At 39.3% G+C, this 26,419-nt stretch overlaps 1 protein-coding gene and 1 pseudogene across 1 annotated transcript in view; one reads left to right on the top strand and one right to left on the bottom strand.

Moving 5' to 3' along the window:
• Positions 1-26,419, bottom strand: part of radil (Ras association and DIL domains) — a 121,633-nt gene that overhangs the window by 25,976 nt on the left and 69,238 nt on the right. Inside the window, exons 8-9 of the mRNA XM_072559303.1 lie at positions 12,665-12,777; positions 10,015-10,252 (exon numbers count right to left, since the gene is read on the bottom strand). Coding sequence (XP_072415404.1) covers positions 10,015-10,252; positions 12,665-12,777 — 351 coding nt within the window. The remainder of the gene's footprint in view (positions 1-10,014; positions 10,253-12,664; positions 12,778-26,419) is intronic.
• On the top strand, positions 20,823-23,021 carry LOC140464778 (opsin-3 pseudogene; annotated as a pseudogene).

The raw sequence follows: 26,419 nt of genomic DNA on the forward strand, positions 1-26,419 counted from the left end.
TGGTCAGGTTTGAACAGTGTAATCAGCCTACAATTAGCAAGCATGCCCAATGGAAATAGTGAACAACTGCTGGCCTTTGAACTTTCCAAACGAGGATTATGTCACCGACAGGCAGAGGAGGGGAGCCAATAAATAACAATGAATTCATGACTCAATATGAAAATTGGGTGAGGAGGGACAGTAAAAAGCAAGATCAAAAGTCCAGAGAGTCATTCAAGACCTTGAATCAACAAGATACTAGTACAGTGGCTGAAATAAGTCAAAGGGCATTGTATGAACAAAGCTCACAAATCTGCTCAATAAGATGTGTGCGTGGACCTTATCCTAGGTGATGGAGATGACAGCAATCATCAAGCAAAGAAAGGAAACCCCAGCAACTGGAAGGTGGAGCATAACACTGCTGTCGGTACCAGACAAGGTGTCCTGTACAGTTTCATTGTAGTTTGGTCCTAATTCATAATTGGTTTCAGTATCTCACACCGAAGTTCAAATAAATCTGGAATCGTTTAAAATTCCAGAAAATATTTTTCACATCAATAATTAGTTTCCTGTTTTGCCTTATACCTGCTTTTCATATCCTTTCAAAAGTCTACAGTATAGCCGTTACTGTACTTTGCTTTTTCATAAGCAAACTCCTTCTGCTCCTGTTTTCTTTCCTCCTTTCATCTGCTGATCCTTCCATTGATATTGACTGTCTTCTGACACATTACTAAAGTGGATCCAGACATAAAGCACTAAGAGGATTTAGATGGAGGACTAATCTTAACTGATCTTGATCCTGTCCTGAACCAAAACCCTCCTCAGCAGGAGTTATCAGATATCAAGAAAGATCAAGAACAGTGACTATTTACTTTTTTCTATCCCTATCACCTTTCCCTTCTTGCATGTAGCCATTGAGGCAAGTAGTAGTAAAATAATTGCAATGAATACTTAAAAACCATTTAACAAAGTACAAATCTACAACTTTGCTCGCTTTTATGTGTCAACCCACTTGAGTTTTACTCACCAAGCTACCTGGGTGTTTATTATGAATTTTGCACATATTTACATGGATGAAAACTTACACCTTTAAACGAATCGACTGGAATCCTCTGGTGCATCCAAAAATCAATGGATACTTATATGCTCATGAATCTACACCTGCTGTTTGGGCCATTCCTTGAAAGAAACATTTTTCTTTCACAACTCTCCATAGAATTTTATTTTGACACTCTAGATTTGAACATTTCCAAATATGCAGTGAACTGAGCATCTTGTATGATATTGTTGGATGGGCAAAACTTTGCTGACTGAATTATAACAAATGGCTTGATTCTTCAGCATAATGCATTGTTCACCAACCCATTACTATATTAGGATAAGTTTTCTTACACTTGCCAATGGAAATTGAATAATTAACATCAATTTGTCAGTACACAGTCAACTCGTGAGCTTGGACTCGATGGAAGTCAGGTGAAATTTTTCACCTGTGAATTCTGCAGAAGAGTCCACAAAATCACAATTAAGTTGGAATGTTGGGATGCTGTTGCAATATTTTACACATAGAGAGTATGACCTTTAGACTGAACTGGATGACATGACCAGAGCTCTAATGTCTTTACTGGAAATATAAAACAATATCCTTCAAATATTATTTCATTTCTTGCTGTTTTCCTTTGGATTTGGGTTGGGAGATTATAGTATTCTGATTATTAAGAACTGCTTGTCCAATTAAATATGTATTATATGGCACACCACAAGCATTTCCTAACACACAAAGAGACATTCAGTTTTCAGCATCTGTGCAGGTACGTGCACTTCAAATGGAAGATATTAAGCAAATTCAATTTTCATTTCATTCTCTTTGTGCCTTCATATTAGCCCTTTTCAAATATTTATCCAATTCCACTTTAACATTCTCTCTCTCTCTCAATTGCCACTTTTGTTAAAGAAATCTAAATCATAGAAACCTGTGAACAAAAGTTCTGATTCCTGATTCCACTTATTAATTCTATGCATACTCACACTTAGGGCAGATTTAATTGGTTACAGGATTTCCTGACTGCCACCTAAAGAATCAGTAGGGTTCACTTCCTCACTGTGATTTAATGCTTGGAGTGTTAATTGGCAGAGCTTTAGACTTGTGTCTCACTTTCAGGAGCTGCCTGTCAACTATTTTGTTGACAGCTCTTTAGTCCCAGCAGGATTACTGGGAGTGATGGCACTGCAAATAGTCTCCATGCTACTACGGCCTGGATTTTCATGCTTTCATTTATGTTAGAACAAGGTGAAAGGTCTTCAAAAATACCAGGCAGGAGCAGATTCCAAGATTTCCAGGCCCATTCCAGCCTACAACAACTTTTGTTGGTCTGAGCTATCCATGGTGTCATGGACGAGGCTCTACCTGCACTGCACACCCCAAGCCCAAAGATGAACCATCACTCTCATTAATATTCAGAACTAAAAACACTCTCATCCTCTTCTTCAGTTCTCTGCTTGAAGTCAGGGTTGTAATCTCCACCATTGGCAAGGTAAGTGGGGAGGTAACTATACCAAGCTTCCCCTACAAGGAGCCATGTTCCTAAGGCAACATGCTCTTTTACGTGCATATAAGAATAGTGATGATAGAGGGCCCAATTTTCTTTCCATCACATGGTGTCCAAGAATCTCTCTACTCATTCTGCCTGCCACTGGCATATGTTAGAAGTATTTACAACTTCATATTCAACCTGTTATATTCTGAATGCATGTTCCTGAGTAATCAAGATTTGGAGTGGGATTTAAACCTGAAGCCTCTAGCTTAGACGCAGTAATACTGTGCTTCCACTGTAAGACCGCCAAAGGGAATGGCTAATAGTCGGCAAAGCAGCGGTCTGTTTGCACAGTTTGATGGACCTGTTTTAGGTCCTTGACAGCTTTGTTGTCTTATAATAACTTGATTTTTTAATTAAGTGACTTTTCAGTATTTTTTAAAATTCATTCTTGAGCTGCGAACATCACTAGCTAGGCATTTATTGCCCAGCCCTAACTGCCCTAAACAATACGAAGTAGTGCAAGGTAGACTGAATATTTCCTCAATGGGATTTCTATTGCATGTAACAATAGTGCTGGAGAAACTCAGCAAGTCTAGCTGCATCCAAGAGAAAAACAGCATGAAATAAGAACTAGGAGGAACAGTAGGCAATTCAGCCCCTTCAGCCTGATCCACCATTTGATATGGTCATGGCTGATCTCATCTTGGCCACAACTCTACTTTCCTGCCAGTTCTCCATAGCCCTTCAACCCATTACGAATTAAACATCTATCCATCTCAAGTTTACTCCAAGCCCCAGTATCCACTGAACCCTGGAGCAGTGAATTCCATTGATTCACAATCCTTTGCGATAAGTAATTTCTCCACACCTGTTTTACGTCTGCTACTCCTTATCCTAAAATGATGACCTCTTGCTCTAGATTGCCTCATATGAGGGGACTTCCTTTCTACATCTACTTTTTCATTTCCCTTTGGCATCTTAAACACCTCAATTGGATCCACTTTCATTCTTCTAAACTCCAGAGAATATATGCCTAAACTGCTCAATCTCTCTTCACAAGATAAACTCCTCATCTCTGGAATCAATTAAATGAACTTTCTCTGAACTGCCTCCAATACAACTACATTTTCCTCAAGGTGATCAAAACTGCATGCAATCCTCCATTATGACCTCACTAATGCCTTGTACAATTGCAGCAACACTTTCCTACCTTTAAACTCTATTCCTTTAGCAATAAATGCCAATATTCTATTTGCATTCCTTATTACCCGGTGTGTCAGAATAATAGAGTCCAGTGACTGTTCAGAGAATGTTAATTCTGTTTTTCTCCCTGAAGATGCTGCCAGAGCTGCTGACTTCCTCCCACATTTTTTTCCCAGCATCCACTGTTTCTTCTTTTATTTTTAATCTGCCTGTACTTGATTGACAGTTTAATGTAGGATAAAGGGGCAATATTTTTCAACTGCGTGGGAGCGAGCACTCATATAGCAGGTTGGGAGGAAGCAATGTTCTTGGTGGGATACCACATGTACAAAGGGGACAAAGTGAGGGAAACTCGTCTTCTCTCTGCCTTCTTAAGGTCCCCTGCTTGGCAGTCCCCATCCTGACCACCTCCCACCAGCATCAAATCAAAAGTGGGGCACCATTTGGGGCAAAGACTGGCAAACGGCACTCGGCTTCACCTGTTTCCTATACAATTGAATACAGGATGGATGCAAGTGGATGGGAGCTAGCCCTGGGAATTTTCCAAGCCTTCCCCATCTGCAAAACCATCAGTTGGGGCTCTAAATTTTTCCCTGCAGATTATAGTGTAGAACTCTCAAAGTAAGAAAACTAAGGTAATAAAGATGGTTTTCGCTGAACAACACGTCAATCCCATGGCAGTTTGGTTACAAGTATAAATTTATGCTTTTTTTTCCAAACTAGTACAAAGCACATGCTCAAGAAAGCTGAGCAGGTGGAAATCTATATTATACTAAATCTTAGGGGACTGAGCTCTCTTCAATCTCTTCATATTGTGGCTGACATTGTTTACCAGCAAAGCCTCATAAACAATCTGATGAATAGCCAATTAATTTGGTGTTGGTGGCATAAGCGGAGGGAGAAATTGCAGTTACAGCACTGGGACATTTTCTTCAAATCTTTTTCACATAGTGCTGTGTGATCTTCAATGTTGAAAAGGTAGATGTACCTACTTTGATATCCTATCTATAAGAATAATAGGATAATCCAGGCCTCACTCCCTACTGCATTGGCTTGTCAATTTACATTACAAACTCCAATTCTGATTTGGGCCCTGAAATAATCATTCTTGACAATGCAAGTGTTAGTTTCAATATGTCATTTTGCTTTTGAAGATTGTAGTTGGCAACTGTTTCAATTTGCTTCTGGAGGAATTATTAAATCCTTTTGCTTATAAAATAATGAATGGATTAACCAACTTATGGCTGATTGACAATACAAAGGGATCCCAAATGAATATTTAATGATTGCCAAATTAATATTTTAACAAGACCTATTTTATTGAACTATGAAACCCCTGAAGCTGTTAACTCATAACATCTGTAGACATATGTCGAACCCCGTTGAATGAGCCAACACATCAGGAGGCTATTCAGCCTATTGTGCCAGTGTGGGCTCTTTGCTAAAGGCATACGATTAATCTCACTGCCAAGGAGAGCCCCACAATTCCTTTCCCTTCAAGTATTTAACTTACTCTTTTTTTTGAAACAATACTGAATCAGCTTCCTTTTTTTAAGTCAGTACATTCTCAATTACGACAGCTTGCTATATAGAAAGAAATCCCATGCTGTCACTTTTATTTGGTCAATTACCTTACATCTGTGATTTGTGATGGTCTGTATCCTCTAGTTACCAAGCCTTCAGCCACTAAAGAAAGTGTGACCTTATTTTTTTTTTAATCAACACCATTCATCACTTGGATTTCTATAAAATCTCCTTTTCACTTACATTTCAAACAACCTCAGCTTATCTGCAGTCTCAACACAACTGAAGTCCCACATTCCCAGTAATATTCTAATTAATCTGTTCTGTACCTTCTCAAGGCTTTGACATCCTTCCAAAGGGTGGCATCAAGATTTGAAATACAATATTCCAGCAGAGCCTGAATCTGTGTTTTATAATGTTTCATATGACTTCCTTGCTTAGGACTCCATTCCTCTAAAAATAAAGCTAAGGAACATATAACATGTCTTTTTAAATTAATTGTCAACTTGCCTTGTTATTTCAAAGATTTGCATTCCTACATCCCAGGTGTGTCTGTTTCCAAAATCACTACAAAGTGGTTCACATCGCCTCTCCTCATTCTTTTTATCAAAATATATCACTTCAAGCTTCACGAAAATGTAATCTTCCACGTGTCTTCTGATTTCATAGAATGTCTGTCCTCCTGATGTTGGTAACTATGCTCATTGTTTACTTCATTTCCAAGTTCTGCTAATTTTTAAATTATGCCTATGTGCCAAAGAGAGCAATGATCCTAATACCAACCTGTGTGGAACATTTGTTTATCTCCATCCAGTCTGTTTACCACCAATTTTGTCCATTATTCAATTCTGTATTTAGGCTGCAAAGGTGCCTTTAATTTTTATAGTTCTTAATTTTGTTAAGTAGTCTATTTTGTGGTCAATTGCAAAACAATATTGAAAGTGCATATATGCGCCACTACCCTCATTAACTCTGATATTTTACTAGAGCAGTCAAACAAACACAATTTTCCTTTAGCAAGTCAATTCAGACTTATTTATTTGCTCACATTTTTCCCATTCGCCATTAACTTTGGCCTGGATCTTCATCTTGAAAAAAGTGTTTTCACCACCAATCTTTAACTGCCATTTAATTTCTGGATTTACCTCTTTCCCCATTTTTGAAGGTTGTAATACCTACAACTCTACAGTCCTTTGGAACCAAGTCAATCTCCAAAGAGGGTTTGAAGATTGTGGCCAAAACATTCACAATTTTGGCAATTTGATTCTGTCAAAAATCATCCTTTCCAGTCCAGGTGACTTTATTACTTTGAGGACTTTTAATCTTTAAAAATCTTCACTTTTTAAAAAAAATCCCCTAGGAAATCCTTACTAAAAGTAATCACTGCATTTTGCGAAACCAAGGTTTCAACTCCACATTGAACTGAATCCAAGAAATCCAATTCTCTTTGCAGTTTTAAGTTGCATTCAATCTGAACCTGTTAAGAGTTACGCAGAAGAGCAATATACTACTCCCAATGGAACAGTAAACGTTTGTGGTCATTCACTATAATTAGAAAAAGTATGAGAAAGAAAACAGTCAAAACATTAACATTCATCATTGAAAAATAAGAAAATTAAAGTATTCTGAATTATAATTCAGAGCAGTCTTTCAAGCCATGCTTAGCTTGGTTTAACTCCCTTACTCCACACTTCTTTCATATGCTGTCCCTACAGGACAGCTGACAATTGGATTGCAAAATCACTGACTTAAATATGGTAAGTCAGGTTATGGAGTGGGACCATAGATAGTTCCCTGAGGGGTAATTCTCCCAGTACCTATTCATTGTGAGAAACTGTGATCACCGACAACACATCGCATTCATACTGCCCAGAATTTTCCATCCATTGATTCTACAGAAGTTGGTCTGGATTTGACATGAAATGACAATCTGGGTGTGGGACTGACACTTTCATTACTGAATAACTGGAAAAATGGCAAAAGCATAGAGGGTAGTGCTCTCTTGCTCCACCTACTTGCTAGTTGCTCATACTTTGAGATTTAAACCATAGCTTTATACATGAGAAATTGTTTCTCACAAACTTGTTTGAGTTCTTTGAAGAGGTAACAAAGAGCGATGAAGGCAGAGAGGCAGACATTGTTGCATGTCCCTCTGAAGTCCATGTAGACAATGTTCTGCATGGTAGACTGGCTAGCAAAGGTTAGATTACATGGAGTCCAGGAGAGCTGGCCAATTGAATACAAAATTGGCTTGAAGGTCTGAAACAGAGGGTGGTGATGGAGGGTTGTTATTCTGACTGGAAGCCTGTAGCCAGTGGTGTGCTGCAAGGATCAATGCCGTGTCCACAGCTTTTCATCATTTGAATGTAGGAGGTATGGTTCGTAAGTTTGCAGATGACACCAAAACAGGTGGTGCAGTGGACAGTGAAGAAGGTTATCTCAGAGTACAATGGGCTATGGTTAGTTGGGCCAGTGGGCCAAAAAAATGCAGTTTAATTTAGATAAATGTGAGATGCTGCATTTTGATAAGACAAACCAAGACAGGACTTATACAGTTGATGGTAAGGCCTTGGGGAGTGTTGCCAAACAAAGAGACCTAGTGGTGTAGGTGCAAAGTTCTTTGAAAGTGGAATTGCAGGTAGACAAAGTGGTGAAGAGAACATTTGGCACACTTGCCTTCAGTGGTCAGTGCATTCAGTATAGAAGCTAGGACATCACGTTGCAGCTGTACAGGACACTGGTCGTGCCATTTTTAGTATTCAATTCTGGCTGCCCTTCTATAGGAAAGATGCCCTTTAAACTTGAAAGGGTTCAGAAAAGATTCACAAGGATGTTGCTGGTTTTGGACGGTTGACCTGTAGGGAGAAGCTAAATAGGCTGCAGCATCAGAGGCTGAGGTATGACACTATAGAGGTTTATAGATTCATGAATGGCATGGATAGGGTAAATAGCCATGATCTTTTGCCCAGGATAGGGGAGTCCAAAACTAGAAGGCATAGATTTAAGGTGAGAGGGAAAAAATTTAAAAGGGATCAAAGGGGCAACCTTTTCACGTAGAGGGTGGTGCATGTATGGAACAAGCTGCTAGAGGTGGTGGTGGAGGCAGATACAATTACAACATTTAAAAGGCATCAGGGTGGATCATGAAAAGGAAGGGGTTCAAGGGACATGGGCCAAATGCTAGCAAATGGGACTAGATCAGATTAGGGTATCTGGTTGGCACAGGCAGGTTTCTGTGCTGCCTAACTCTGTGATTCAAAGGCTTTCTGAATGCAAGTCCTAAACTACCGGAGTTGACCTAAATGATTATCTCGTAGGATTCAAAGACCTTCCAAATGTTGAATTCAACACCAAACTAACTCCATGAACAATTCATGTTTCATTGAAAATGGTTTAAATCTTGGTGTTTCTTTTTTCACAATGCAATTGCAATGTTGTGATCAGCTGTTGTCTTGCTTGTTTGTAATCATTGATATTGTTCATTTTGTGCTGTTATTTACAGAGCAGATTTTCCGTTACCTTAACACGTTCTGTAATTAAACAATTTAATAGAAACTAATGAGTTTAATGGCTTATATGGCTATATTTTTAGTTATATATTCAAAGTGTCTTCAGAAACATTGACAGGCACTACACAATGTCTCCAAACCTTTTCAGCACAATACAATTGTTGAACAAATTTGTTAGATTCTGTTTTAGAGAGATAATACAAACAAAGCTGTTGAAGATAGACTGCTGTGGTGAGAATATTGGATGGTATGATTTTGACTTTTTTTTCCCCATTTACTGCACTCTCAGTCTGCAATACCAATTAGAAATGATGTCTACTGAGAAGGTATCCCAGGGTGTCAGCCTCAATACTGCTATAAAGTTCTGTTCTTTTTGTAAAATTCACACATGGACACTTTCCATTTGAAAAGTGAACTGCAATAATCCTCTGATGTTTCCCCACTGATTCTCTCTCTCATGAAAGTGAACATCAGTCTTTTATGAACTATTTACTTTTTTTGTGGGGTATTAGAAGCTATACCTCATGATACATCTATTGCTACAGAAAAACACAAACAAGACAGATTGTGAATGTTGCATCTAGAATGAGATACTTTCCACATTCAGATAGCACAGCTAGAATTGCACAGCTAGAATTACACAGCTTTATTAACTCCAGCAGGTAGCGTCTTTAGATAAATTTGCAGATAACAGCATTATTAAAGACTGCCTGTCACATTAACTCTCGATGGACAGGTTGGATCGAAGGGTCTGTTTCCATGCTGTACATTTCTATGACTCTAAATAATCCTGCCCCTTGCAAATAATTCAGCAAAATTACTATCAAGACAGATTAGGCAAGTTGGATTCTAAAAGATAATTAATCTATTTGAATTATGACTGAATAAAAGGGGTTTGATATGATAGACATTGAATTGACATAGTTTTTGTCACTCTTCAAATAGTAAGGGCCATAATGAGATAGTCACTTATAAATCACTGATAAGAATTCCAGAGAAACTTCGTAATTGAAGTGGAGAGACTCTGGAAGTTCCTGCCACATACTATATTGGAAGTGAATAGCATAGATGTATTTAAGGAGGAGGTAGAATATTACATGTGGAGAAAAAAAAACAGAAGGATATTTTACTCTTATTAGATACAGAGGGGTTGAAGAAGAATCATTTGGATCATAAACAGCAAAATAAAACAGTAGTTGTGCAAAATAGCCTGTTTCTGTGCTGTGAAATCCTATGTAAGTTTCTCTATACATTTCTAAAGTTACCTCTATCCATGAGCTGATTGAAGAGGGAGGCGTTAGAGAAGAAAAAAAGGTAAGCAAACATCTGTGCTGCAATTTCAGGGTGCACCTCATACTGGAGGAGGAGATCCAGTGTCGTCTGGTATATTTGTATGATGTTGCAAATTGGTTCTGGGAGAGGCGAAGAATCCCTGCAGGAATGTCCACTTTCAAACTGGAAAGGATTACAATCCAAGAAGGCAGGAAGAGCAACATAGAGAGACTGCAAAACAAAGAATGATGACAATTTTAAAATTTGAAATCCATGCCTGTTGACCTTTAAAATAAGGAAATGTAATATTCAAGAGTTAAACACTTGTCCATTGTGTAGTTAACAGCAGTAATGCGCACCCTTGTATCTGTTCTGGCTAGGCTACTGTCACAAATAGAGAATGCTACCATTCACAATCTGTACCTCACTTTGACTGTATTCCACAATCATTTCATCTAGCATGTCATTTTCAAACATGTCCCAGTAAAAGAAGTTTTTTACAATCATGGTTTGGGGCTTCTAAGCATTTACTGAGAGTGTCTTAGGTTATTCAGGTGACAGAAGGAATCAAAATGGAATCCAATCCTTCCACAGCAATGGACTTTTTGGTGAAACTTCTGGTTCCCAAGGAGATGCCTGGTGGACTTGGTCTTGCTAGTGAAAAGCATTGCAGCTTGTTGTGGCCTGGCTAGTTCACCTAATTTAATAAGAAGTACGAACACTTTGTTTCCGTTGTACAGTTACCCCTTAAGGTACTGAGTCACTGGGTTGTTTTTATGTGATACATTATTTTTTAAATCTGGAAAGAAATTTAGTTGTCAGTTAAATATTTATGACTGTATAAATTGATTGATTACTTAGTATGCCAATAGATTTGCAGTAGACATGAGCCATCGACAGAAGAAACAAATAATCAGAGTCTGGAAAAACAAAAAGGATATGAATACAAGCTTATATAAACTTGTAAATGACAGAATAATTTCGGTTAAAACAAAGCCCTGAACAACTCATTTCTTGCTAAACTTATTTACAGAATGTGATCTACGTGCCCTAAGTAAACCTTTTCTTTTACGACTTATAGCTATATATTGAGCTAAATAAATATGTACCTCATTCTGTGCCTATTCAGGATAAAGGAGTGTATTTATTTAGAGTCATTTTATACATTTAAACGTCTAGGTTTGAAAGTAACATGTTACTAACAGTTGCATCATGTAATAAGAACAGATGCAAAGATTTGAAGCAATAATTGAGATGGGGGATTATCATTTTCATAGCAGTTTCTGTCCTAACCTCAGTGATCAACTGTAAATACAGTCACTTAGGAGGCCAATGTGCTTTGCCGTCTAAACCAAGCATATTACATTGACCGAGAGATGTTTAGTAAAAGGCTACTGTTAAAAACTAATGCAGTGGCAATGGCAGTCTTTCAAACTAATTTTTCTTTGAAATCTTTAAAATAATATACCCAGTAGATTTGTGACATTTGAGATGGATTTTCTTCATTTCTTTTATTTGTTTGCCTCTTTAGTTTTCTGATGAGCTAAATATATTTTCTTCTGCATTCACCGGCTGGTACTATAACACAGACTGAGTACTGAGTGCATAGAGTACAGCAGCAGCACAGGTTACACAATTTTGTCACTTAGAATATGAATCTAAAATAATAATGGACAGAAGAAAATTAATCCTACTGCTATTTCTCTGAGATTTCAGTTGCTACCCCAGAAAATATTTGCAACATCACACTGATATGAGAATAGAGTTTCAATTGTAACCTGCATGTACTTTCTCACAGAGGCATCCTAATAATGTACTGCCTTTGACAATTGTATGTCATTAGAACTTGAGTGGTTAATTTACAGGCATCTGAATCAGCATTTCCAAACAAGTTCAATTGTGGTAATGAGCAATTATGAGCAAAATTCCATTCTAAAACATGCTTTCAAATAGACATTTCTAATATCATACAAATTTCACTGCGCACCGCTTTTCACCCAAGTAATAGTTAAGTTAATTTTCTGTAAATAATATTCTGCCACCTTACTTTGAGCCTCAGTGGAGTACTGTAAATAATTTATGAGAGGCATTATTAGCAGATGAACCAAAAACATGAACAGAAAATGCTTGAGAAACTCAGCAAGTCTTAATGTTTTGAGTCTAATGACTCTTTTGGATTCCTGCTGAGTCGCTTCAGCATTTTGTTTTTAATTCTGATCTCCAGCATCAGGAATATTTTGCTTTTTTTAAAAACAGATGAACCATTCATTTTAGAGTAAGTGTCAACCTACTGAAAATGCAAAATAATAGAGTAATCAAAAAGAACTTGCTGAACGCTTGCCTAATATTGCTAATTTCTAAACTATGAGTTCCAGATCATTTATTCCAAAGTCATAAAATTATTATGTATTGGAGTAATAGTATTTTGTAATGACAACCTTTTATTTGTAGACATTTACCAGAGTGTTGTGCCATAAATTTCCTGGCTGATTACAAGTTTTTTTTTACCTGATTAGTTCAAAAATAATTTAGTCTCAAAGTATTGATCTGCATTTTAAAAGATTTAATGTGTATTTTGATAGGATTACATTCTATATAATCTACCTATCTTTCGACAATGGCTTAAGTATAATCCGAACAAACCTTAGTGATGTAATATACACATTGCTGGAATGTATGCATGATCACTTCTTCCAAAATAGTCATGACCTCTTCATTGACTGAAATTGTGGATGAAAGTAATGATTCTTTGGAACCTAAAACAAGAAAGAGAATTTTAGTTAAGACTCGTTAGAAATGTTAAACTTTATCTTCCCATTCTTCCTTCTAAAAGTTAATATGCTTTTCTCTGCTCGTGTGAAATTATAAGAATCAGAGCCATTTTAAGGAGGTGGAATGTTCACCCTTCTGAAAACCTGAGCTCTTTGTAATTTTGGCAGCTCCCAAAAGAATTACCAGGTCAGGTACAAGTTTCTGGGTAGTAATTTTTCTATTTGCCCTTAATAATTTTATTTTTATTAATTTTAAAATCTGAACTTCTTATTTCTATTCTCTATCAAAAGGTATGATTCCATCCTCTCCAAATTTCTAAAATATACTGGGAGTCCTTGTCCTTGGCTATTAAGAAATAGAAACAGGAGTAGGCAATCAGCCCCTTGAACATTCTGCACATTCAATAGGATCGTGGTTGATCTGACATTCCTCACATCCACTTTCCTGCCTTTTCTCCATAACCCTTGATTCCCCTACAGATCAAGAATCTATCTACCTCAGCTTAAACATAAACAATGACTCTGCCCCACAGCTCCCCATGGCAATAGGTTCCAAAGACTCTCAACCATCAGAGAAGAAATTCCTCCTCATAGTCATCTTAAATTGACATCCCTTTATTTTGAGATTATGCCCTCCAGTCCTAAATTTTCCCATGAAGGGAAACACACCCTCTCAGCATTTATTCTGTCAAGACCCTTAAGAATACTGTGTGTTTCAATGAGGTCACCTCTGAACTCCAGGAAGAGAATCCCAACCTATTTATCTTTTGCTCATAAAACAATATCTCCATACCAAGGATCATCTGAGTAAACATTCTCTGAACGGTCTCCAATAAAATAATATCTTTCCTGAAATAAGGAGACAAAAACTGCTCACAGTACTCAACATGTGGTCTTGTACATTTTTACTAAGATTTACTTAACCTTACACTCCAAACCTCTTGAATTGAGGGCCAATATTTCATTAACCTTCCTGATTACATACTGCGTGGTGTGCGTGCTTTGTGTGTTATGTGCACAAGTATCCCAAAGTCCCTGTTAATTGCAGTTTTCTGCTATTTTTCCCCATTTAAATGATATTCTGTTGTTATGCTCTCCCTTACAAAATGAATAAATTCACATTTTCCCACATGTTCTACTTGTGAACTTTTTGCCTACTTACTTGTCTATCGCTATCTCTCTGTAAACTGTTGATATCACTCTCTACCTTTGTACCTATTTTTTGTGTCATCTGCAAATTTGGCTACAGTACATTCACTTCCTTTCTCAAAGTCATTTATATATATAGTGTCAGCAGTTCGGATACAGCACAGATCTGTGTGGAACTCCACTGGTCACGGGTCAGCACCTGAAAAAGAACCCCTTATTCCCACTCACTGTTTCCTGTCCATTAGCCAATTCTCAACCCACACCAATATTCTATCATGGACTTTTATCTTCTGATTTAGCCTTTTGTGAGGTACATTGTCAAACACCTTTTCTAAATTAAAATACAACACATCTACTGGTTCCCCTCGATCCACCCCTCAATAAACTCAAATTAGTCAGATATAATTTCCCTTTCATGAAACGAGGCTGATTCTGCTTGGTTAGATTATAATTTTTCAAAATGTTCTGCTATTACTTCCTTAATATTTGATTCAAATACTATTCCAACAATAGATGTTAGACTGATTGGCTTGTAGTTACCCGCTTTTTGCCTCCCTGCCTTTTTGGATACATGTGTCACACTAGCAGTTTTCCAATCCTCCAGTGCTTCTCCAGAATCCAATGATTTTTGGAAAATTACAGCCAATACATTCACTACTTCTGTAGTTACTTCTTTTCAGCTCATAGGATGCAAGCTATCGGGGCAGAGGACTTAGCTGCCTTTAGTCCCATTACAAAGAACAAAGAGAATTACAGCACAGGAACAGGCCCTTCAGCCCTCCAAGCCTGCACCGATCTTGATCCTCTATCTAACCCTGTCGTCTATTTTCCAAGCAACTATATCCCTCTGCTCCCTGTCCATTCGTGTATCTGTCTAGATACATCTTAAATGATGTTATCATGCCTGCCTCTACCACCTGGCCTGGCAACACATTCCAGGTACCCAGCACCCTCTGCATAAACAACTTTCCACACGTATTTCCCTAAAACTCTTACCCTCTCACCTTGAACTCATGACCCCTAGTGTCTACACCTCCCATGACTTTGTAGAGTCTAATGAAAATTATCCTAATCTACGCAACCTGTCTTCACAGCCAGTGCCGTCCATACAGCGCCAACATCTTGGTGAACCTCCTCTCCACCTTTTCCAAAGCATCCACAAACTTCAGGTACTGTGGCAACCAGAACTTTACACAATATTCCAAATGTGGTTGAACCAAAGTCTTATACAATTGTAACATGACCTGCCAACTCTTGTACTCAATACCCTATCCGAAGGAGGAAAGGATGCTATATGCTTTTTTGTCAAAGCTATCAACCTATGTTGCCACCTTCAGGATGCAATGGACCTGAACACTCAGATTTCTCTGTACATCAATTTTCCCCAGGGTTCTTCCATTTACCATATAGTTCGCTCTTGAATTGGATCTTCGAAAATGCATCACCTCACATTTGCCACATTTGAACTCCATCTGCCATTTCTCCGCCCAACTCAATCTATCTATATTCTGCTGCATTCTCTAACAGACCCCTTCACTATCTGCTATTTCACCAATCTTAGTGTCAGCTGCACACTTGCTAATCAGACCAGATCATTTACGTACATCAAAACCAACTGTGGTCCCAGCACAGATCCCTGTGGAACAGCACTGGTCACAGGTCTCCATTTTGAGAAACTCCTTTCCACTACTACTGTCTGAATCCTGTTGCCTAGCCTGTTCTCTATCCAACTAACTAGTACACCTGGAGCCCATATGACTTCAGTTCCTCCATCAGCCTACTATGGGGAACCTTATCAATGCCCTACTGAAGTCCATGTATATGACATCTACAACCTTTCCCTCAATCAATTTTGTCACTTCCTCAAAGAATTCTATTAAGTTGGTAAGACATGACTTTCCCTGCACAAAACCATGCTGCCTATCACTGAAAAGCCCATTTTCTTCCAAATGTAAATAGATCCTATCCCTCAATATCTTCTCCAGCAACTTCCCTATCACTGACGTCAGGCTCACTAGTCTATAATTACTTGGATTATCCTTGCTACCCTTCTTAAACAAGGGATGACATTAGCAATTCTCCAGTCGTCCAGGGCCTCACCTGTGTTCAAGGATGCTGCAAAGATATCTCTTAAGGCCCCAGCTATTTCCGTTCTCAATTCCTTCAATAACCTGGGATAGATCCCACCTGGACCTGGGGTCTTGTCCAGCTTAATGCCTTTTAGAATACTCAACATTTCCTCCCTCCTTATGTCATCTTGACCTAGAGTAATCAAAGCTCTATCCCAAATCTTAATATCCGTCATGTCCCTCTCCTCACTGAATACAGACGCAAAGTACTCATTAACAATCTCACCCATTTTCTCTGTTGCTACCCCTAACTTTCCTCCTTTGTCCTTGACTGGGCCAACCCTTGTTCTAGTTACCCTCCTGATCCTTATATACGAGTAAAAGGCTTTGGGATTTTCCTTAAGCCTGTTTGCTAAAGATATTTCAATAACTCTTTTAGCCCTCTTAATTCCTCATTTCAGATTGGTCCTACTTTCCTGATATTTTTCCAAAGCTTTGTCTGTTTTCAATCATTTAGATCTTATGTACGCTTCCTTTTTCCTCTTAGCTAGTCTCACAATTTCACCTGTCATCCAGAGCTCCCTAATCTCACCATTTCTATCTCTCATTTTCACAGGGACATGTCTATCCTGCACTCTAATCAGGAGAAAGTGAGGACTGCAGATGCTGGAGACCAGAGTTGAAAAGTGTGGTGCTGGAAAGGTGGATGCTGCCTGGCCTGCTGCGCTTTTCCAGGACCACACTTTTCAACTCTGCACTCTAATCAACCTCTCTTTAAAATCCTCCCGCATATCAAGTGTGGAATCACCCTCAAACAGCTGCTTCCGATCCACATTTCCCAGTTCCTGCTGAATTTTGCTATAGTTGGCCTTCCCCCAGTTTTGCACTTGTCCTTTAGGACCACTCTCATTTTTGTCCATGAGTATTCTAAAACTTACAGATTTGTGATCACCATTCCCGAAGTAATCCCCTATTGTAACTTCAACCACTTGGCCGGGCTGTTTCTCCAACATCAGGTCCAGTATAGGCCCTTCCCAAGTTGGATTATTTACATACTGCTCCATAAAACACTCCTGGATGCTCCTTAAAAATTCTGCTCCATCTAAACCTCTAAGACAAAGTGAATCCCAGTCAATGTTGGGAAAATTAAAATCTCCCATCACCGCCATCCTGTTGCTCCTACATCTTTCCATAATCTGTCCACATATTTGTACCTCTATCTCACACTCGCTGTTGCGAGGCCTGTAGTACAGCCCCAACATTGTTACTATACCATTCCTATTTCTGAGCTCTGCTCATATTGTCTCACTGCTCAAGTCCTCCATAGTGCCCTCCTTCAGCACAGCTGTGATAGCCTCTCTGACCAGTAATGCAACTCCTCCACCCTTTTTACCTCCCTTTCTGAAGCATCTATATCCTGGAATATTTAATTGCCAATCGTGCCCTTGCCTCTACCAAGTCTGAGTAATAGCAATATCATCATACTCCCAGGTACTAATCTAAACCCCAAGTTCATCTGCCTTACCTACTACATTTCTCGCATTAAAACAAATGCACCCTGGACCACCTGTGCCTTTGTGTTCACCATTTGCTCCCTGCCTACTCTACCCCTTAGACACGCTGACTTCATTATCTAGTTCCTTATAGGCTTTAGTTACTATCTCTTAACTGACCACTAGCCTCTTCATTTGGTTCCCATCCCCCTCTCACACTAGCTTAAACTCTCTCCAACACATTAGCAAAAGCATCCCCAAGGACACTGGTTCCAGTTCTGCCCAGGTGTAGACCATCCAATTTGTAATAGTCCCACCACCCCCACAACAAGCCACAATGTCCCAAAAGTCTGAACCCCTCCTTCCTGCACCATCTCTCAAGCCATTCATTCATCCTGCCTATTCTTTCATTTCTATTTTGACTAGCGCATGGCACTGGTAGCAATCCTGAGATCACTACCTCTGAGGTCTTACTTTAACTGGTCTCCTAACTCCCTAAATTCTGCTTGAAGGACCTCATCCCATTTTCTACCTATATTATTGGTGCCTATATGCACCACAACAGCTGGCTGTTCACCCTCACCCTTCAGAATGTCCAGCAGCCAATCTGAGACATCCCTGACCCATGCACCTGGGAGGCAACATACCATTCGGGAGTCTCGTTTTCGACCACAGAACCACCCATCTACTCCTCTTAAAATTGAATCCCCTATGATTCTAGCTCTTCCACTCTTTCCCCACTTTCTGTACAGTAGAGCCAGCGATGGTGCCATGAACCCAGCCTCTACTGCCTTCCCCTGGTGAGCCATCTCCCCTAGCAGTATCCAAAATGGTATACCTGTTTTGGGAGATGACTGCAGGGGACATGTACATTGCCTTCATGCTCTTTCCCTCCCTTTAGGTCACCCCTTCCTTTTCTCCCTCAGCAATCCATTCTGCGGTGTGACCAATTTGCTAAAGGTGCTATCCACAACCTCCTCAGCATCGCGGATGCTCCAAAGTGAGTCCATCCACAGCTCCAGAGCCATCATGAGGTCTAACAAGAGCTGCAGCTGGACACACTTCTTGCACATGAAGGAACCAGGGACATCAGCCGTCCCTGAGCTCCCACACTGAGAAAGAAGACATTACACAGGTCTGAGATCTCCTGCCATTTTTACTCTTAAGCTTAACTTAGTCCAACTATAATATCAAATAATAGATAAATGAAATAACTTCTTTCAAAACCAATGACACTACTTACCAGCACACGATAAAAAAAGACAAAGAAAACCCTTATCTTTTCAACACATCACAGTCGTTTTTTGTTTAGAGGTAGACAGTGGGTAGGAGACACTACATGTGTAGTGTCTTGGGTTTAGCCACTGCCCAAATATAACAGTTCATTCACTTTCACAGAGCGCAATTCGACCGCTCCTCGCTCTCACCGCTCCTACTTCAAAATGGAGGCTGCTGATTTCACAAGGTAAGTACTTAAATTGGAAATTTATCTTCCCAGCAGCCCCCTGGTCCTCCCTCTCACTGCTCCCACTGCTGCTGCAAAATGAAGTCTGTCTAATACTACTTCTTTTAGTGATAGTGATCATGTTTAATTTCTCCCACATTCTTTTGTATTAATGGAATGTTTAAAATATCTTCCAATGTAAAGACTATTGCAAAATATCTGTTTAACTCTTTTGCCATTTCTTTGTGCCCCAGATTAATTTTCTAAAGGGCCTATTCCCAAGTTTATATCGATAATTTTTATATTCCTTACTAGTTTGCCCTTGTATTCGGTTTTCTTTGTCTTAATTAGCTTTTATTAGTCCTTTGCTGGATTCTGAACTTATCCTTGTCTTAGGGGTTATTAACTTTGCCTTATTTGCTTTTTCTTTCAACTTAATACTTTCCTTAACTTCCTGGGTTAGCCGGGGTTGGTTTATCCCTCACTCAGAATCTTTCTTCCTTACTGGGATGTAATTTTTGTTGATAAAGCATGGCATTGGAAAAAGCACAGCAGGTCAGGCAGCGTCTGAGGAGCGAGAAAATTGATGTTTCAGGAATAGCTCTTCTTCGAGACTAAAGAAGGCTTACATCCAAAACATCAATTTTCCTTCTCCTCAGATGCTGCCCAACTTGCTGTGTTTTTTCCAGCACCATACTTTATTAACTCCAACTCTCCATCATCTGCAGTCTTCACTTTCTCCTGAGATGTATTTTTGTTGAGTCATGAATTATTGCCTTAAGTGTCTGTCTTGCATGCCTATCATTTCTACTCAGTTATGCACCCAGTTTACTTTAACCATCTCCACTTCATTGCAATTCCCTTTATCTAAATTAAATACAGTTGTTTCTGACCCGAGTTTCCCACTCTTGAACTGAACATTAAATTCTACCATGTCATGATCACTATTTCCTAGAGGATCTTTTACTCAGAGATCATTTACTAAAACTGCCTTAATATCCATTACCAGATCAAAGAAAGCCTGTTCTCTGATTGTCTCTATGACATATTGCTCTAGGAAACTATCCCTAATGTACTCTCTGAATTTGTTGATATAACTACCCTTTCCTGTTTCATTAGCTCAAATCAATAGAAAGATTAAACACTCATATTATTTGTTGATTTGTAGTCTTGCCCAGAGTGGCTACACTCTACAGTACCCTTCAAATGCCTTCCAGTCCTTGCTCTGTTTTTTTTATCTCCACCTAAATGGACCCTAACATCTTCCAATCCTAGATCACCACTCACAATTGTCCTCATTTCATTTCTTATTAACAGTGCTACTCTACCACCTTTTTCATTCCTCCTGTCTCGTCCAAAGGTCAAATATTCCCAACTTTGAACACCTTGTAACCAAGATTCTGTAATGGCTATGTGATCATATAATTTACCATGATTTTGCTGTTAGTTTAACTATCTTATTCCAAATGCTTTGTGCATTATGTTACAAAGCCTTTAAGTTTATTCAGTTATCAAAATTTCAAACATTTCTGCAGTTCCTTGATACAATGTGACATTCAAACATTCTGTACCCTTTATTTTTGGGCAATAATCAACCCTATCATTAACCTGCAATCCTGCAATCTTACCTTCTTCTTTACCTTTGATTTTCTAATTTTCCACACACTGAACCCACACCCCACTATTTAGATTTATGAACATAAATCTGCTTAAATGATTGGATTAGGTAACATTTTCGCTGCTGCCTGCAATCGGACGGTACAAAGCGGTGGGCAGGTTAGCAGCAACAGCATCGAGCCATTTCTCGAATCCTCCCCGGGAGTTGATGTCCGAGGGGCGCTTCCACAGCATGCAGGAGCCGCCTGGTAGGCAATGATGAACCCGGTAAACAGTACCGCCGTCCAGGAGGAAATCCTCTTCAGTCCCAGTAACTACAAAGTTCTGGCAGCCAGCGTAGGAACCATCGGCGTTCTGGGCGTCTGCAACAACCTCCTGATGTTGCTGCTCTACTGCAAATTCAAGAGGCTGAAGACACCCACCAACCTGCTCCTGGTGAACATCAGCATCAGTGACTTAGTGCTGTCAGTCTTTGGAGTTGTTTTCACCTTTGTCTCCTGCGTGAGAGGGCGATGGGTTTGGGATTCCGCCGCGTGTGTCTGGGACGGTTTCAGTAAGAGCTTATTTGGAATTTCATCAATAATGTCACTTGCAGTCCTAGCATATGAGCGCTACATCCGGGTGGTGAACGCAAAAGCAATTGACTTTTCCTGGGTTTGGCGTGCTATCATCTACATCTGGCTTACTCACTGGCCTGGTCCGGAGCACCATTAGTCGGTTGGAACAAATACTCTCTGGAGCTGCATAAACTAGGTTGCTCAGTGAACTGGGACTCCAGGAACCCAAGTGATACCTCGTATGTTCTCCTCTTATTCCTGGGCTGTCTGCTTGTCCCTGTAGGTGTCATAGCTTACTGCTATGGAAATATTTTATTTAGTATAAGAATGCTTCGAAATATTCAAGACCTTCAGTCAGTTCGACTTGCAAAGATAGTAACATATGAGAAGAATATGGCAAAGATGTGCTTCTTCATGATTAAAAAAAATCTGGGTGGCACAGTGGTTAGCACTGCTGCCTCACAGCGCCAGAGACCCGGGTTCAATTCCCGACTCAGGCGACTGACTGTGTGGAGTTTGCACGTTCTCCCCGTGTCTGCGTGGGTTTCCTCCGGGTGCTCCGGTTTCCTCCCACAGTCCAAAGATGTGCACATCAGGTGAATTGGCCATGCTAAATTGCCCGTAGTGTTAGGTAAAGGGGTAAATGTACCGGAATGGGTGGGTTACGCTTCGGCGGGTCGGTGTGGACTTGTTGGGCTGAAGGGCCTGTTTCCACACTTTAAGTAATCTAATCTAATCTAATTCAAAACTTTTCAGTCTTGATTCAATGTGCAGGATGCATTTTCCAATATTTGGGCTAAAAATTGGATAAGGACCAGAATTATAAATCGATTACAGGGATTGCTAAACAGAATACCCTGCGTCCAGGCAAAGTGATGCAGGGAACACACATTTTCTGCTGCCTGCTTATCTCTGCTTATGACTGTGACTGGCAATCTAGTGATAAACAAGCAACTGACTGGTTTCATGCTATGTTAAAGACCCAGGTGCTTGCATCGGCAACATGAGTTACAACAGGTCTGCAATTCTTAACGAGGTATTCAGCCTGCAACAGGTAGTGGAACGGTTTGTGATAGGATCTCTGAGAAGGAATTAGAGCATGGATGGAGCAGCAGATGAGTCAGAAGGCTCTTAGATTCTCCAATGCGATGCTAGAGAGTTTAGGTCAGATGTCAAAATAGGAAAACAGGTCATGTTTCCAAAAAGGGGTTGTAGACATTCCAAACACATTCTACTAAGAGAATGGGAATAGGTAGTTATGGAGTGGCGAGAACTAATAGTCAGGCACACAAAAATGCTTGCTGCATTGACAGGCTAACCACTGTCGTCATTGGCAAGAAGCACAGAAAGGTCTAGCTCCAATTTGGGGTCAATCTTTTACAGCGTGGAAGAAACAAATAATTCATTGACAGCACTTTTGAACCATACCAACATGCAGTGAGAGTGGCCAATACCTCAGCCTCCCGTGAAGCATAAAAAGCTGTCCAAAGTCTCAATTAGATTTACACTACATGCTGGAGTGCAGGTTCAGACTGCTGTATTCACTCCTCAAAAGCAATCTCCTTTCATTGTCAAGATCAAATACAGACTAGAGCATTTCATAGAACCTATCCCCGACTTTCCAGTTACTTGCCATTTCGATACACCATCAAACATTTCTGCCCTTGGCTTGCCATTGTGTTCCAACAAACCTCAATACAAAGCTGAAGGAACAACACCTCATTCTGCTTAAGCACTTTACAGTCCTAGGTCTCTATATTTAGTTCTACAACTTCAGAACATGGTTTTTGTACTCTTTTTCTTACAGCTGTATGATAACATGCTTCCAATGCTGTCCATTCCTGCCAATATACAAGGACTTCCTGAAGGATCACCAACAATCTTCAACTGGTTTCTTTAAAATATACTTTCTTTTAGATCCTGGAATGTGAAGCTAATAGTAACACTTGCAACATTATCCTGACTGACAGGAGCCAAGTCAACACAACCAGAAATAAAAATGTCCTGAGCTGTATACCTTAGTACGGTACAATGCATTTATGTCTTAATAGTTACTTGAAGCAGTTTGCATTGTACCATACAATTAAATAATTCCACATACTTGTGATCAAAGTTGATCTAAGTACACCACTACCAACCTTTTAACATTAATGAATTAATCCTAAATGTGTGTTAAACATTTTTAGGAGACGCTAAGTAATTTTGATATTGTGCAGTTGCATTTGAAGTTCTGGTATAAAAACATATCAGAAATCAAAATTAAATATTACAAATAGTTTTCCTGTGAAATTACTGAATACCTGGAGCTGGTTATTCTAAGTAATTTCACTTGTTATAGAATATGATACTTGCTGGTCAGGAATTATTCCAAGGTGACATTAATGAGTACTTGTATGCTATACATTATATAAATATTTTAGGCTGTGATGAAGCTACCTACATGAACATTTTCTTCCTCCTCTTTGGAAAGAGCTCTGAAAACTAAACAGGCTTCAGTTATCTAGAGGGATTAGTATCACTCCAATTCATTTATTACTAATGACTTCCCCAGTGTCACATTATGTTTCCAGACCACAGTCAGTAACTTTAATCTCCTCTGAGCCACACTGAAGCAGGCAGGTTTTCAAGGCTGATAAAATTCATGAACTGGCATATCGCTTATTTTAAGGATGGGATCAGGATTATTTGTTCCGAGCAAATTCAGCACATTTCCAGACAATTTAGACGATAAACTCTAGTCATGATTTTGTCATTTCTTTCTCTCTATTAATGTAAGTTTCCTAGTAATACTTGTACAATTTGGGAAGGTTGTCTTTACAATACTGCAGTTTAATTTTCTTCTGTACTTAAGACATCTTTACTTAAGACATCCTTTTGACAGTATTTGTCAGCATTGTCAAGAATCAGATGATTGTGGTTCAAGTCAATGCTTGTTGTAAGCTGTATGGCCACTGCTTTGCAGTGCATGATCGCTGATCCATGTGCCGACACTGTGCTGATATATTCATCTGCCATTTCTCCAGCTGTAGCCACACATGAACCTTGGAGATCCATACAGCAGCTGGAGACATTTAAAGGAACATTGATCCAAGGATTCCTGAAGACACAGGGACACATTTAGGATGACATTCCAGTGCAAGATGGAGGAAACACTATTGTTGGAGTTGCTATCTTTCAGATGAAATGTTACATGGTGGGGCCCACCTGCTATCTTGCATATTGCAATAGGATACAAGAAACTACTTTGAAGTAAAGCAAACTTTCGATCCCCTCCTGTCTCGGTCAATACTTATCCATCACCCAATATTACAAACAGATTACCTAGCTATATCTTACTGTTGAGTAATGTTGCTGCGTGTATGTTTCCTCTAACAATGACTTAAACAACAGAGTGCTTAATTCACAATAAAGCATTTGGGACATCCTGAGATCATGAAAGGCACTGTAGACATGCATTTTTTTTTTGGCCAATTTGTGTTTCTTGGCATAAACCTGTGTTGGTCTGTTCCCAACATCCATAGAAAGATCCCATAGATTCTTGATCAGTTGGGGAATCTATCTATCTATCTATCCATCCATCCATCCATCCTAGCTTTAAATATGCACAATGACACTCTGTGACAAGGAGTTCCAAAGACTCTCAACCCTCCAAGAGAAGAAATTCCTGCTCATTTCACCCTTAATACAAGTCTGTACAATTCTGAAAGCTATAGGTTAACACTTAAAACCTAGCAAAGAACTAAGGAAGTAAGCTGATTGCTTTGAAACATCAAGGACATGAAAGGCAACATATCAATGGAAGTATTTTTTTTAAAGTTGGAGATGGCTCAGGGGATATAATTTATTTAGCTGTTCACTAGCTAATTGATACTAAATCAGTGAAGCTTTTAGAGATGATTAAATCTCAAAATTTAAGAGCAAGGTAGTTTGCTGGATTTAAAACTGGCAATAAAATCAGAAGCATCGATGAATGGAAATAACACATTGGAGCAGAGAAAGATGATTGCATTGGGTTATCTAATGTAAATGCTCATGAAGGGCTTTTGCCCGAAACGTTGATTTCGCTGCTTGTTGGATGCTGCCTGAACTGCTGTGCTCTTCCAGCACCAATAATCCAGTATTTGATTTTCAGCATCTGCTTAATGTAAATTACCTTAATGTAAATGCTCGTCATGTGCAATATGGAACAAGGATGCTTTTAATAATAGTAAAAAAAATTGCCAATAGTACCAAACTGTTCAACTACCATACAAGAGACTTACTATCAAAATAGACCTGAGAAAATCAAACCAATGAGCTGAGTAATGGCAAATGAATTTTCATGTGAATAACAGATAGTTTTAGATTAGGAAAGATAAAATGTGACACAGTGCAACAGTATCTGACTCTAGGTCAAACAACAAAGCTCTTAAGACATATTTAGAAAGCTCAATTTTCTTTCTTCCTTATTGGAATGTGAACTGGGAGTGTTCCTCACTCACGGCATTACAGCTGATAGCTAATTTCTTGTGCTCACATACCACTAGGTTCCGGTTTGCTTTTCCTCCCAAGCTAAACACCCTTACCACACCAATGAAGGGCATTATTGATAAGTTTGAGGATGACACATAGATAGATGCAGGCACTGTCAAGGAAGTGGGAAGGCTACAGAAGGATTTGGATAGGCTAGGTGAGTGGGTAGTTGGAATACAATGTGGGAAAGTGTGAGGTTATGCACTTTGGTAGAAAGAATAGGGATATAGACTATTTTCTAAATAGGGAAAGGCTTCAGAAATCTTAGCACTCAGGGACTTAGGAGTCCTAGTTCAGGATTCCCTTAAGGTTAACTTTAATGGTTAATTTGTGGAACTTATTGCCACAAAAGGCGGTGTATTCGAAGTTATTGAGTGCATTTAAGACAGAGATAGATAGGTTCTTGATTTGTAAGGGAATCAAAGGTTACAGGGAGAAGGCTGGAGAACGGGTTTGAGAAACATATAAGCCATGATCGAAAGGCAGACTCTATGGGTCATATAGCCTAAATCCGCTTGTTTAACTTATAGTCTTATAGTCTGAAGTGATAGTCTAATAAAGACAGGACCTACCTACGTTATTTGTGTCACAGTCCAGCAGCTTGACATTTTCATTCAAAATAATGCCAAATGCCCACTTCAGGCACAAGTCCAATTGCTCATCTCAGTGTTCTCTTCAATGAAAAACTGGAGCATATTTGACATTCCTCAAAACAAATGATTAGCTAATGAAACAAGGAGCTTTGAAGACTCACATCCCTAAGAGTTAAAGGACACACTGTTAAGA

Source organism: Chiloscyllium punctatum, chromosome 40, assembly GCF_047496795.1.
Source record: "Chiloscyllium punctatum isolate Juve2018m chromosome 40, sChiPun1.3, whole genome shotgun sequence".
Classification (NCBI taxonomy): domain Eukaryota; kingdom Metazoa; phylum Chordata; class Chondrichthyes; order Orectolobiformes; family Hemiscylliidae; genus Chiloscyllium; species Chiloscyllium punctatum.